The 15,517-nt window shown below is 37.0% G+C and overlaps 2 protein-coding genes across 8 annotated transcripts in view; one reads left to right on the forward strand and one right to left on the reverse strand.

The window, feature by feature from the left end:
* Nucleotides 1-14,878, forward strand: part of TUBGCP4 (tubulin gamma complex associated protein 4) — a 73,249-nt gene extending 58,371 nt beyond the window's left edge. Inside the window, exon 19 of the transcript XR_006732683.1 lies at nt 14,666-14,878. The gene's annotated coding sequence lies outside the window, so the exon portion shown is untranslated. The remainder of the gene's footprint in view (nt 1-14,665) is intronic.
* Nucleotides 1-15,517, reverse strand: part of TP53BP1 (tumor protein p53 binding protein 1) — a 92,860-nt gene that overhangs the window by 24,656 nt on the left and 52,687 nt on the right. For 5 of the 7 annotated variants that reach the window (XM_045539950.1, XM_045539943.1, XM_045539962.1 and 2 more), the window contains exons 15-18: nt 11,672-11,791; nt 10,705-10,908; nt 6,810-6,867; nt 3,240-3,332 (exon numbers count right to left, since the gene is read on the reverse strand). In XM_045539950.1, coding sequence (XP_045395906.1) covers nt 3,240-3,332; nt 6,810-6,867; nt 10,705-10,908; nt 11,672-11,791 — 475 coding nt within the window. Of the gene's footprint in view, nt 1-3,239; nt 3,333-6,809; nt 6,868-10,704; nt 10,909-11,082; nt 11,639-11,671; nt 11,792-15,517 lie in introns of those variants that run through there. The other 2 variants (XM_045539982.1, XM_045539956.1) reach the window with 2 other exon arrangements.

Raw genomic sequence — 15,517 nt, forward strand, 5'->3', positions numbered from 1 at the left:
TAATAGAAATAAAGTACACAATAAATGTAATGCACTTGAATTATCCTGAAACCATCTTCCCTTCCCTAGCCCATGGAAAAATTGTCTCTCATGAAAACAGTCCCTGGTGCCAAAAAGGTTGGGGACCACTGCCTGAGCTGAATGTTTGTGTGTCCCCCTGCTCAAAAAAATTAATAAATTGGCCGGGCGCGGTGGCTCACACCTGTAATCCTAGCACTCTGGGAGGCCGAGGCGGGTGGATTGCTCAAGGTCAGGAGTTTGAGACCAGCCTGAGCGAGACCCCGTCTCTACTAAAAATAGAAATAAAAATTATCTGGACAACTAAAAATATATATAGAAAAAATTAGCCAGGCATGGTGGTGCATGCCTGTAGTCCCAGCTACTCGGGAGGCTGAGGCAGTAGGATTGCTTAAGCCCAGGGGGTTGAGGTTGCTGTGAGCTAGGCTGACGCCACGGCACTCACTCTAGCCCGGGCAACAAAGTGAGACTCTGTCTCAAAAAAAAAAGAAAAAGTTAATAAATTAAATCCTTACCTGATGGTATTAGGAGGTGAAGTCCTTATGAATGAGATTAATGTTCTTATAAAAGAGACCTCAGAGAGTTCCCTTGCCCCCATCTGCCATGTGAAGACAGCTGTTTATAAACCAGGAAGCAGGCCCTCACCAGACACTAAATCTGCCAGTGCTTTGATCTAGAACTTTCCAGCCTCCAGAACTGTGAGAAATAAATTTCTGTTGTTTATAAATAAGCCACCCAGTTTATGGTAGTTTGTTACAGCAGCCCAAAGAGACTAAGATACCTCAGAAGCTGTTTATTCAATTCTGTTTTATTTTGAACTTTTTTTTCCTCAAGAGACAAATATTAGGTTGCTTTTTTTCCCCTCCAAAGAGTTAATCAGAACTCTTCTCTCTAAAGATCAAAGGTGTCTCACTGCAACATTAGCAATATTCAGCAGATTCCTATCAACTATCAGAATTTTGATATTTAATCATTCTCATGTTAGCATTGGTCCATATCATTAATGTTAAAATTACAGTCATTTTCCCTCAGGTTCATACAAATTTTGTTTAGGTTGACAAGTTTGCTGATTAAGATCAAAATAGAACAACAGGAGAAAAAACAAAGCCTTAAATGGAACATATAAGTGTTGTCCTACTCCTATCAAGTTTATAAATCCTTAGATGTAAGTAAAGCAACCAAGAAAAATCCACCATAAAGATGTATACTAACATCCCAAGAAGCAATAAAGAAGGCATCTTTAGCACCAGAAAAGAACTTTCGAAGCAAGGGAAATCCAGTAAATTATAAAGAAATGCCACACTTCATCTTCTCCATTAGTTCCAGCTACACAATTCTACTCTGGTCACTATATGCCAGATTTAGAAACTGATGATGCTAAGAAAGCAAACTTTACCAGAAAAAGCCTGGATAAAATTAATCCAAAGTGAAACAGGGAAGAATAAATCTCTATATTTAACAAACTTCTAACTATTCTCTTCTGAGTATAGCTCTATGAAGCAACTTGAAACAAATACAGCTAGATTCCCAGGTCCTTGTTCTACCAAGGTGAAACAGTATCACCACCAACATATTGGCACCTCTATTTTAAGATACTCTAATAAAAAAAGGAAGGCAATAAAATGCCATCAATAAATTTAGTAATAGCTGGGCCATTACACCACTTTTGGAATCACATGAAGGGGCATTTCATCTATCAAGCTTTCAAACAATAGAGAATATAATTTCCTTACCACCAGGGTCATTTGAGTCCCAAGAATATCAACAAGTTCACATTTAATAATCAGAATGCCCAGTAAAAGCACTGACATGTTTCCTCTAAATATTTCTATTAATAATGAACATAGAAATTATGCTACCAATACTACTATTAAGGATATACCTACTGACAAAACATTATCACATTGTCTAATTACAAAATCAAAGATACCACCTCATAACGAAATTACAAGTTTATTTCCATTACCATTGCTTATTTACCTATACTAAGAATCATAGATTCCAAACAAGATATTCTTTAATTATTTAAATGGCGTAAAAACACCTGCAACTCAAATTTTTCTGCTTCAAAGCTGTTCTAAGAGATTATGGAGTAAAGATATTATCGGAAAATCAATTCCATCAAGTCTGAAAAACTTTAAATTTGGGATGTTAAGCATCTCATATTTTCTCTGTTGGAAACTAAGGGGAAATAAAGTCTGTTAAAAGCAAACATTATGGTCAAGCAAGGTGGCTCACACTTGTAATCCCAGCACTTTGGGAGGCCAAGGTGAGAGGATCGCTTGAGGCCAAGAGTTCGAGGCCAGCCTGGGCAACATAAAGAGACCTCATCTCCACAAAAAAATTTTTTAAAAAAATTAGCCAGGTGTGGTGGCACACGCCTATAGTCCTAGCCACTCCAGAGGCTAAAACAGGAGGATTGCTTGAGTCCAGGAATTCAGGGCTGCAATAAGCCGTGATGGTGCCGTTGCACTTCCAGCTCGGGCAACAGACTGAGACATCATTGCAAAAGAAAAAAAAGAAATAAAAAACAAACATTATTTCTAAAACTAAGAAAAAATAAATAATCTGAGCAATACAGAATTGTATAAATCATTTTCACAAATGAATAAAGACTCAATCATTTCAAATTGATAGAACTGAAAGATAAAGACAAAAATCTATCTAATAAAATTTCTCATATTTCATTTATGAATCCATTCAAAATATGTTCTGATAAAAAAGCTCACGCTCACAAAACAGCAGTAATGTCTTAGTCTGTTTTTGCTGCTATAACAGAACACCACACAGACTGGGCAATTTATAAAGAAAAGAGAGTTACAGTATTTGGCTCACGGTTCTGGAGGCTGGGATGTCCAAGGACAAGGCATCGGCATCTGCTCAGCCATCTAGTGAGGGCCTTCTTATTGCATCGTAACATGCTGCAAGGTATCACATGGCAAGGGCACATGCAAGAGGATAGAAAGGGGACCAAACTCTCCCCTTTTATAACTAACACACTCTCACCATATCAGCCTTAACCCATTCACAAGGGCAGTGCCCCATGACCTAATTATATCTCTAAGACCCCACCTCCCAACACTCTTGCATTAGGGATTAAGTTTCCAACACATGAACTTTGGCAGCCACATTCAAACTATAGCACAGTGTGTATTAGATTTTGGTACCAACCATTTTATGAATCATCATAGTCCCATGGATACTATGAAAATAATGCTTACCTGATGGGTACAGATGGGGGATCCTCACTTCGAGCCTTATCCTCTTGCTGGGCTTCACAGACACAGCTAAACATAGACATGGTCTTCTGAGGACTAAGATAATATATTAAAGCAATATACTATGTTAGTTTTGAAAAGAAAAGTACTGCTGGAGATTATTCTTTTAGGCATAGAGGGAATAAAATCCTTTCTCTGCATCCCGAACTCTAAACCACCTTACACCAAAATGTAAATTCTTCATACGTGTTTCAAATTGGCATAATTTAAATTTTTCGAGGAAGATTCACTATAAATAACATAGATAGATAGTGGACTATACTTAATACCATAAAGATGTAATTAGCAAAATCCAGAATGTAGAAAAGCATACAACAATCTAGTTCCTTCAACAAGTAATCTGCAAAATGGAAAAAAAAAAGAGGGGCACTCTAAATTTAAAAAGACTTAAGAGACTTATCAATCAAATGCAACGTGCAGACCTTATTTAGATTTTGATTCAAACAAACTGAAAAAAACATTTATGAGGCAATCAGAGAAATCTAAACACTGAATATTTGATGACATAAAGGAACCATTGTTAATTTTCTAAAGTATAATAATAATGTGGTTAATTAAAATAAGAATCCTTCTTTTAGATATGTTAGGTCATTAAATATGAAATGTCCGCTTTTGAATGAAAAGTTTATTATATCTCAAGCAAGAACCAGTAAAATTAATCAAAGTGTGTATCTATACTATCAACACAGTTTTGTCATTTGAATGGCAGCTTGTTTATGCCAGCAGGGAAAAAGCCTGGAGAGTGAGTAGGAAAGAAATCACGAAAGGTGTTTTCCACAGCTTGTTGACAACTGAATATGTTTTCTTATAAGAAGTGATCCAAAGCCTGGAAGAAGTGGTAGTCAGTTGGTGTAAGGTCTGGTGAATATGGTGGATGACAGAGAGTTCCTGAGTCCAGTCTCTGTAGTATGAGGAGCATTGTTCATTCAACATGTGGTCGAGCATTATCTTATGAGAGGATTGGCCTGTCTCTATTGACCAATCTCAGCTGTTTAATTGCAAGCATCCTCATCATTTCATCCACTTGATTGTAGTAGACATCCGCTGTAATCAATTGACTAGCTTTTATGAAACTGTAGTGGATAATACCAGCAATGGACCACCAAAGAGACACCATTAGCTTTTTTTGATGAATATTTGGTTTTGGACTGTGTTTCGGCACTTCAACCATTGTGCTGAATGCTTGCAATTGTCAAAAGAATCCATTTTTCATCACACATAACAACATAATGTAGAAATGGTTCACCTTTATGCTGTGACAGCAAAGAAAGGCAAGCTTCAAGACAATTTTTCTTTTGATGTTTGTTTAATTTATGTAGTACGTATCTATCCAGCTTCTTTACCTTGTTAATTTGTTTTAAATGATCTAATATTGTTGGAATAGTAACATCAAACCTTGTTAATTTATGCGTAGGTTGAGATGAATTCACTTCCAAGACAGTTTTTAGTTTATCATCCGCCACCTTGGTCCCAGGTCATCCACATGGCTCATTTTTAAGATTAAAATTACCAGAACAGAACTTTTTAAACCATCGATGTACTGTATAATCATTAGCCACATCCTTTCCAAACACTTTGTTGATATTTTGAGCTGTCTGTGTTGTACTGGTTCCACAACAGAACTCATATTTGAAAATAATATGAATTTTTGACATATCTATGGTTGTATAAAAATTGTTCTAAAAAATATGAAAGATAATCATAAGTCAAAACCTGCATTTGAAAGAATGAGGATGTTCCTTTACAATAAAAATAAAAGAAGAAGTGTCAAAGTAAAATGTCATAGATAGTAACTATCAAAGTTAGTACTTAAGGAAATGGGACATTTCATACCTAATAGCATTGAAATATTTACAGATAAAATGATATAATGCTGGAATTATCTTCAAAATAATTTAGTAGGGTGGGGGGTGCCGGAAGTATCTATAAATGAATCAAGACTGACCAGGAGAAGATAATTTTTTAAACTGGGTGATGAATACATGCTGGTTCATTATACTGCTCTCTCTACTTTCATATATGTTTGAAACCTTCCATAGTAAAATGAAAGATGAGAGCAAGTAATCTGAACAGAGTCCAGTTACAGACAACACTTAAAAGTTTCACCTAAATGCAGAGGAAGCAATGACCATTTACAATATTCTAATACAGATTACTTTCAATGATTTCTTACGGTGAAGCCAATGGTAAAACAGTCAAAATTTTTTAACTCTGTCTCTAATTTAGGACTGTTACAAAAAATAATAAAATTTTTGTAAAAAGTTTTAAATCTAGATTCTTATATAGAAAATTTGCTTCATAACAATACCAATGAATTTCATCCCATTCTCTGATCCACCAATCCAACTCTCTGCTTCCGTTTTTTCCTTATTTTTTCCTCCTTACATTCCACCCTAAGGGCTCAGGAAGCTTCAGTACCATATTCTGTTCCCTCTTAATGTACACATGTACCAACTAATAACAATTTTGCTGGCACACAATTCTGTTAACGGCAAAGAGTCCAGATACAAACTCCACCCTCTTCTTGTAAGACTACATATCATTAAAGGATCATTAAAGGTCTTCAGCTCAAAGACTCTGAGGTACTTATCTTTCAGACTAAATGTGCCAAGAACCCAGTCACTAATCTCTCTAAGGCATAGCTAAGAACAGATCAAAAGATTTTTGAAAGGCATCAGAAACTCACAACTGAGGAGTCAAACTTAGTCCACTGGCCTGTTTTATTTTTAAAAATCCAGATTTTTCCTTAAAAACTAAAAGATTTTATAACAATAAGTTGGCATTTTCAAATGACAACTACTGGCTAGAGTTGAATGGGGTACACCCTTTTATATGGGTACATATTTGGTTGGCCATTGTCCTCCACACTCCAGCAGTCTTGCACCTAGCCTGCTTTATTTATTTACAGTACCTCCCTAGATTCTGATTTAAGAATCTTTGCCTATATTTCACGAAGTGCTTCCAGTGTTTTCATGCTGGATGACTCATGCCAAATATAAATGAAACAATTGTATTCTCACAGCCACCACATGGCAAAGCTTAACCAGCAAAACCTCAGTATGGAGTCATACTCATCCTTAAAGCATTACAGTATTCATGACAAAGCAAAAGTAACAGCTCCACAGAGTAATGTGGCAGCCAGGAGAGAAAATGGCCTGAGGCTGTGGCCCAATATGGGACTGCAGAAGGAAAAAGGTCTATAGCTATCTCTTGTTAAGCCCTTTTTCTCCTTACCAATAGCAACAACAATCTCAGTCTCACCAATAAAAAAAGAAAAAAAGGGTACTCTCACATGAACAAGAGGAAAGATCTTTAAATATCTTAGTTCTAAATATAGAAATAGCTTTATTAGACTTAAAAAGTATTAATAAGAAAGCCTATGATCAATATAACACATTGCTAAATCCTTTATGCTGGAGTTTAATTTTAAGTTTTTTCTCTGTTGATAAATTATCTTCCCTGCATTACTAGTAGCTTTGTATTAAAGTCTAAATAGAGAACAACTCTAGTTACCTGGCAACAGCCTCAGCAACAGCAGTAGATCCATTTTTTCTTTCACCAGTTGCAGGCTCTGAATAAAAACAAATCAAGGAAAAAAAGGAAAGAGAAAGAGAATTCAGTTAGTATCACACTTAAAAACCTTCACCCTGCTCTACTAGTATTTGCAACAAATAACAAAAAGAAATAGAAATAAGACTAATAAATAAACATAAAAAGATTTCTCGTAACTTTTTTTTTTTTTGAGACACTGTCTCACTATATTGCCCGGGGTACAATGTGGTGGTGTCATCATAGCTCACTGCAACCTCCAACTCCTGGGCTCAAGTGATCGTCCTGCCTCAGCCTCACCAGTATCTGGGACTTCCTAAACATGCCACCACACCCAGCTAATTTTTCTATTTTTTTTTTTTTTTTTAATAGAGACAGGGTCTCACTATGTTGCTCAGGCTGGTCTCGTACTTCTGGCCTCAAGCAATCCTCCCACGTTGGGCTCCCAAAATGTTAGGATTACAGGCATGAGCCACCATACCTGGCCTCTTGTAATTTAATAGTACAAGTTTTTCTTCCACCAATCGAACTTCCTATAAAAGACTAATCAGTTTGGCTGGAAATACAACAGAATGAATTACTAAGCAGTAACATTTTTAAAATGAAAATTAGACTTCTACTGAATCCTAAGTCATCTCTTCCCATACAAGAAGTAAAAAAAGTTATGTAATACAAAATTAAAGATTAAAATCATAAAAATTGAAAAACAAATTAAAAATAAAAACTTTTAATAAAACATGTAGAAAAATATCTTAGGTTGATGCACAAATTTTAAATAGTGTACAGTTTTAAGAGCACTCACGTAAAGTGCTTTGGGACAGATATTTGAAAAATAAAACACATTTTTCAAGAACCTGTGGCAAAGGTGAAAGAATTAAAGGTAATGCTGAAAAAGAATCCCATATTCTCATAGCAAGTCACTAATATCAAAGGATTAAAATTTATTCATCTACAATTTATTCTAGCCTTAGATAAAATAACTCTTAAATATTTTTAAACATTTCTAAAATATTCACGAACCAACATAATCTAAACAGTTCATCAAGGAGGCAGCTGAAATTCAGTGGTTAGCACCCTGGCTGTACAATAGAAACCTGGCTCACACCTTAGCTCCTACTTTACATATACTATATGTAAACTACTTTTTTTTGTCTTAGTTTCCTCATCTCTAAGACACAGATAAAACAGGACCAACTTCATAGGTTTGTTGTGAGGATGAAATGACATAAGTAAAACTGTGAATACAGTGCCTGATACTATGCTCCTAGTACTAGGAAAAGTAGTATTATTTACTGATATGATCACCCTTAACACTTAGCTTCATTTAAGGTCTTCCTAATTGTAATTTCTGAATCAAAGTTAAAGTAAGATCCAAGGCTACCACATACACTCTCTCGATAAGCCCTTATTTTATTCCATAAAAGATGACAGTAAGGATAGAGCAAGGTAATACTTTAATGTCTACTGAGGTTCCAAGATTCAAATGAGAAACCTGCACCAAGAAGCACAACAGCATTAAAGTTTTGGCACCAGACTGCCTGAGTTTGAACCCAAGCTACTCCATTTATAACTAGCTGTGTGACTCTAGGGTAGGTGCTCAACCTTCCTGTTTCTTCATCTATAAAAGGAGAATAATAATAGGATCTACTTCATAGGTCTGTTGTGAAATTTAATGAGCTGCACATGTGAAATGCCTGGCATATAGTAAGAGCTCAAAATATATTAGCTAAAATTACTTATTACTTGGTCTCAGAGAAGGAGAACTTCCTTTATCAAGTCCACTTACTCTGTGTGGTCTCTGAAAGCTGCCCCTCGCAACTCTTTCAGGGCCTTGATTCACCAACTGTTTTCCCATTCCCTCATCTTTAATCTCTCTCTTTCTTTTGGATCCTTCCTATAAACTTACTCAGGCCTCTTTCAACCTAAAAATAAACAAATCCTCCCACAATCCTTCATTTCCCTCTAATTTGCCATATTTTCCCTTCCTTTCTCACATAAACTTCTCAAAAGTAGAGAGTTTACTTGCTGCCTCTTCATCTTTTCCCCGTCTCTCCTCAATTACCTTCAGTATGACTCTTTCTAGAGTCACCAAACAGATCCTAATTGCCAAAGCCAATGTACCTTTTCACACATATCTTACTAGACCTGTTGCTATGTCTAACATTGTTATCTTCTTGTAACTATCCTCCCCACAGGCTTCCACGTCTTCATACTCCTCTCTTAGCTCTCCTCCTCTCTGAATGTTCCTTTATAGTCTCCTTTATGAGACTTCTTCCTCTTCTAATGCCCTAAAACAGCTTTTACAAGCTACCTAGTGGAAACATTGTAAGCTTTAGAGTTAGGTCTGACTCAAATACCAGCTCTACCTCTTACCAATTATTGTGACCTTAGGCATATAACTTAAAAACTTCTCTTTGTCTTATCATCAATAAAATAGAAATATAGATAGCTACTCCGGAGCACTATTATAAAAATGAGATGATGTAGTATATGTAAACAGTCATTTTATATCCTCCCCCTTACTTCCATATTCAACTGGCCCCATGAATCTGAATTCCATTCACCTCTCAAATTCATCCCCTTATCTCCATCCCTACTACAAATGACCTAACTTCCTGGTTAAAGACTGGGTAGGGGCCGGGCGCGATGGCTCACGCCTGTAATTCTAGCACTCTGGGAGGCTGAGGTGGGTGGATCATTTGAGCTCAGGAGTTCGAAACCAGCCTGAGCAAGAGCGAGACCCCATCTCTACTAAAATAGAAAGAAATTATCTGGACAACTAAAATATATATAGAAAAAATTAGCCGGGCATGGTGGCGCATGCCTGTAGTCCCAGCTACTCGGGAGGATGAGGCAGGAGGATTGCTTGAGCCCAGGAGTTTGAGGTTGCTGTGAGCTAGGCTGACACCACAGCACTCTAGCCCAGGCAACAGAGTGAGACTCTGTCTCAAAAATAAAAAAATAAAAAAATAAAAAAGACTGGGTAGGGCCAGGTACAGTGGCTCACACCTGTAATCCTACCACTCTGGGAGGACAAGGTAGGAGGGATCTCTTAAGCTCAGGAGTTCAAGACCAGCCTGAGCAACAATGACACCCCATCTCTACTAAAAATAGAAAAAATTAGCCAGGCATAGTGGTATGCACCTATAGTCTCAGCTACTCAGGAGGCTGAGGCAGGATGATCACTTGAGCCCAGGAGTCTGAGGTTGCTGCGAGCCACGCTGACACCATGGCACTCTAGCCCAGGTGACAGAGCAAGACTCTGTCTCACAAAAAAAAGAAAGAAAAGAAAGGAAAAAGAAAAAGACTGGGGAGTTTGCCAGGCAGAATAGGAAATGCAAGGAAAGGAACCATCATGCACAAAGGTTTGAAACACGCAGCTGAATGTTTCAGAATGATCATATCACTCCCCTGCCTAAAATTCTTCAGCTTCTCAGCATGATGGAAAGGGACTTTCAGCATCTGGCCCCCACTTTACAGTCACTTTGTATCTTCTCTGTATTCTAGCCATATAACTAGCAATTCATGTCAGAAAGAGTCAACATAAATCTACGTGAATCCACAATGCTAAATTTTCTACCATCTTCTGAACTCTTTCCAAATATGAAAACCAATTACTTTATATAGACACGGGTTTAATACAGAAATAAAAGCAGCAACACAGAAACTTTAAAATGGAGCATCTTCAGAAATATAACAGGGACTAGCCAAAAGCAAAGAATTAAATCTATGAGAATAAGACTTTACAAATATATTTATAATTATAAAAGTATCAATCATTATAACTAGAATATAACCAACATTTCCCAGATGATCTGGAGCTACTAATTACCCAAGATTAACATAAAATAAAACTTACTTTCCAGGCTAAACTGCAAAGACTCTTCACTTGCCTCAGTCTCAGGACTAACCAGTTTCATTCTTAGACACAATTTATCATCTATTTCTGGGGCAGCCCCAGAATCCCCCTTTTCACTCCCAAGTATGGGATCATTGGTCTCCACCATGCTTTCAGACATGACATCACTGGCTGCTATGGTGCTTTCTGGATAGTTGCTAATACCTAAAAGAAGTGGGGCAGGGAGAAAGAAAGAGAGAACACTAAAATAAAAACATGAAAAATAGCAATTCAAGGTCATCAATTTGCCTGCTTGGCTCCACAGCTCTGCAGAATTGAAGGGAGTTCCTACAATAGATCCTGTCATAAGTATCAACAACTACGAACTAGTATTGACACCTGGTCTTAAGAGGAGCAACAGGATTCAGTTCCACTTCTGCATCTGGACAAAGGATGCTGCATGAGCCCTCAGCCAACCCACATCTGCCAGCATCAGGCATAGGTAGCAGGAGACTCCAGACGGCATGACTGTTACCTCCCAGCACTGACTAGAGAAAACAAATAGGTTAATGTAGAAGACTACTGGCTGCTTCAGGGAAGGAGAATCTAAGTTTTCTTGTTCTGTCCAGCAGCAGACTGATTAAGTAGGCAGGGTACTGAATAAATATTACTTCTACCCTACTTCCTGTTCCTTTCTTATAAAACAGCTTATACCACTTAGCACTCAGATTCTACTGCCTTGCATGTAATATGATAAAATCCTTATATTCTTTTTCTTCCTTCCCTCCACCCTTTTTTTACATCCTCAAGTCACCTCTCATCTCCTGGTAGTAAAATCATGGAATCAGACACCAAGATCCCTATTCTTCCTAAGACAAAAATCAACTTTATCAGGCAGGCCCAACTCCTCAAATCTAAAATATCATTTGTGTAAAGAATGATATCTCAAAAATGCTGCCTTAAATATCATTACATTTTATTCACTCACCAATAGGAGTACTGTGTCTCTTGGGCTCCAATTTTAGGTGCCCAATAAGAGGTGGGGTTGCACCAGTCAATGGTGGAATAATATCACCTTCTTTAGGCAAAGTGAAATGAAATGGGGTTTCTGAAAAAAAAAAAAAAAAAAAAAGGAAAGAAAGAAAAAAAACAAAACAAAACAATGATAAACAAAAAACAAACCAAAAAAAGTATAAAATACACAAAAATAATGAGAACTACAAGAAATATTTTAATTACTCTTTTCCTTTGCTCCCAAATTCTGTCTCATTCCCACCACCCTCACCAGGCCTCCCAACCAGTTCCCTCCTATTAGCTCTGATCTCTTCACAGCCAACAACAGAACTAACCCAAAGTAGACGACCAGAGGGCAGGCAAAGAGAGAAAGCCCAAAGTTTGCAGGACCTGAGGAACATGGGGTCAAAAGGAACATAGGAACATCTGAGCTCCAAGACAGTACATTTGGGGATACCTAGCAATACAAAGTTGGACAGTTTCAAATACAGACAATGTAATTTTGTGCAATGCTAAATAACTCAAGGAGTTCATTTAGAAGCACTAGCAGTTGTAGGATTTGCCAAAGAAAAGTCTGCTGTTAATATTTATAACTTACAGTCTACTCAAAGAGGTGACAAAGCATCTCATGGGCCAAAGGACTTCAAAATACTCACTGGTTCTAACATAGAAATCTAAGGGTTTCATGGCTCAGCAGTACTAACCAGCATTTACTCTAGGTCAAAAAAGTAATGTTCATACCTAACTCTCTGCACAATAGTAAATACCACATATATTAGCGCCCCCAGTATACACATTTTGGTTGGTTGTTATTAAATTATCACAAACATAAAACATTAGTCAAGACATTAAACTGCTTTGTAACTAGGTCTAAGTTCCAAATTTTTGCTGATCAGAATTAGCAAATTGCCAAAAATACATTTTCTGACTTCCTATAATCTCTTTTAATAAAATGGTAAATTTAGGAGAAAGTAAGAATTGTGTCAGAATGCCCCTTAAACCTATTATATGATAATTTGTTCTCACTTTTCTGGGATGGCTCAAAATAACTATAATCTGGCACACTCAATCACTACTACTACTTTGCTTCTTTTTTTTTTTTTTTTTTTAAGAGCCAGAGTCTCACTATGTTGCCCAGGCAGAAGTGGAGTGCAATGGTTGTTCACAGGTGTGATCCCACTACTGATCAGCATGGGAATTTTGACCTGTTCCATTTCCAATGCAGGCGGGTTCACCCCTCCTTAGGCAACCTGGTGGTCACCTGCTCCTGGGAGGTCACCATATTGATGTTGAACTTGGTGCAGACACTGGCATAGTGCACCATGGCCCAGAACTCCTGTAGGATCACTCAAGCAATCATCCTGCCTCAGCCTCCCAAATAGCTCATACTACAAGTGCATGCCACTGTGCCAGGAATAGGTGGTTTCGTTAATCTTCTATCCTTTATTTTCTTTAATATCAAGCACCCTCATACCTTTTCCCTTCAAAATCACAAATCAACAACGAAAAATCTCTTATATCTACATGTAAGAGAAAATGAATTAGTAATCTGAGGGGATGAAAATAGAAAATGAAATGGTTTTTATAAATAAAGGATAAAAGTACATATGCTTGGCCATGCGTGGAAAATCTTAACATCACATTTAACCGGCAAAGACTTACACCATAGTTACAGAAAGAAGAGAAATGGGTCAGATAGGTAAGCATTCATTCTTTATACGTTCCTTATAAAGCAAGTTCTTAAGCTAATAAAGAAATTAGAAGAGACATAGAAACTAAAAAAAAAACACTAACAAAGCCTCATACACTCCAGAGATATATTTTATAGAATTTTCATTCCTGGAACTATCAAGAATGAAAGACCACCTACACTGCTCTTGACAAGTACCATCCCTCATATTATAAGTGATCATCCAGACTTCTGAAAATATGTATGAAATCCTTAAGCAGATCTTTCTATGTGACATACTGTAATATGCAAATGTCACATACAAGCATTAATTACTGAAAATATTTCCCTGTAACAGGGTTTCCTTTGTACAGTACTATATAAAACTTATGAAAAGTAATTTTAGTACCATTTATCCAACTGTGTTACTATAACCTAATGTAGAATTGAGACTTTTACAGGGCCTAGGGGCAGCACTGCCACTACCTTCATCTTGTCTTCAATGCCTCACTCCTGGATTATTAGAACAGCCTATCAATTGCTTTCTCTACCTGAAGTCCTCCTCTCTCCCCAACCCCCATTCTTTCTGCACACTGCAACCAAGGGAGCCTTCCTAGGAAACATGGCTTTGAACATGTTAGCTCCTGGTCAAAACACGTTATGGTTTCCACAAGAAGACAAATTCCTAACCCTTTAGTCAGCATTCAATTAACTGGCAGCAGCCTACATTTACAGTCTTTAATTCTTCTTGTTCATAAAGCCTCTTACTCAATGTTCTCCAACTGCTTTTTCATTTCTCTGTTTTTGTTCATTCATCTGAAAAACACCATTAATCTAGTCAAATTATTGCCAAATCCTGAAAAATACATTTATTGGAATATTTTAACCTTTTAAATTTACTGGAATTTTTCACATATTCAATTCTTCCTCTAACTTTTTTTTTTTTTTTTTTGAGACAGCATCTCACTCTACTTGTCACTCAGTTAGAGTGCAATGGCATCATCATAGCTCACTGCAACCTCAAACTCCTGGGTTTAAGCGATCCCCCTGCCTCAGCCTCCGAAGTAGCTGGGACTACAAGCATACGCCACCATGGCCAGCTAATTTTTCTGTTTTTAGTAGAGATAAGGGTCTTGCTCTTGCTCAGGCTGGTCTCGAACTCCTGAGCTCAAGCAATCCACCCGCCTTGGCTTCCCAGAGTGCTAGGATTACAGGCATGAGCCACGTGCCCAGCCTCTTTCTCTAACATTTAGCACTCCTACATTATTTAAATTATCAAGTCTCATTTTGTTTTCCCAGATTACCATGAGCTATCCTGTTGTATGTCACTATACCAACCAATGAAGGAGGATATGAATGAAGAAAGAAAAGCAAACTTAATACCAATCGTCAAAACACCTGAGTGGGGAGTTTATCCTTAAGGACTTCACAGAATTCATTAGTCCAAAGCAATATTTAAAACTCTTAATGTCAGGAAGGTCTCTCCTAACTTTCTGTTATGGTTTAAAGCCCATTTTTCTTCTTTTCTTCTCAAAAGAAGAACTGGTCACCTCTAATATTTGATTAAAATCCATCTAATTAAAAATATAAAAATTTCTATTTCAGATGATACCATGCATAAACAATCTACCCTGAGTCTGCCTCTGACATTAATTGCCAATCAGGATGACATTCCATCAAGTAAGCCAACAAAGGTTATAGCTAGAGCCCAAAACATACCTAGCTTTCCTAAATGTTATTAAACTATTACAGACTACCACTTCTGGGTTTAAAGAAAGACTTACTGAACTTGTTATGGTTTTCACATAATCAATCCACCATAAATTTGTTCTATGTTGAATAAAGTTGGGCTTCCGAGTACCACCTTTCTAAATTTGCTTTTTTCAGGTTTAAGAGGTATCCTTCACAAATTTTTGAGGGTCTCCAAACTATTAACAGCTATCTGTAAGAGATATTTAGAAGGATTCTCCCCCTCCTTCTCTTCTCCCCTACTTCCTTCTTACTCTCACTCTCTCTATTCCCAATTTCCACTTTCCTATATCTTTTAAACGTTTTTCAAAATTAAACGTGTATTCTTTTATTTGAACCAATAAAGCTATTAACAAAAAATACAACAAAAGTGCCCATCTAACTTTAGCATACAGAGATCTA

Source organism: Lemur catta, chromosome 1, assembly GCF_020740605.2.
Source record: "Lemur catta isolate mLemCat1 chromosome 1, mLemCat1.pri, whole genome shotgun sequence".
In the NCBI taxonomy this organism is placed as follows: domain Eukaryota; kingdom Metazoa; phylum Chordata; class Mammalia; order Primates; family Lemuridae; genus Lemur; species Lemur catta.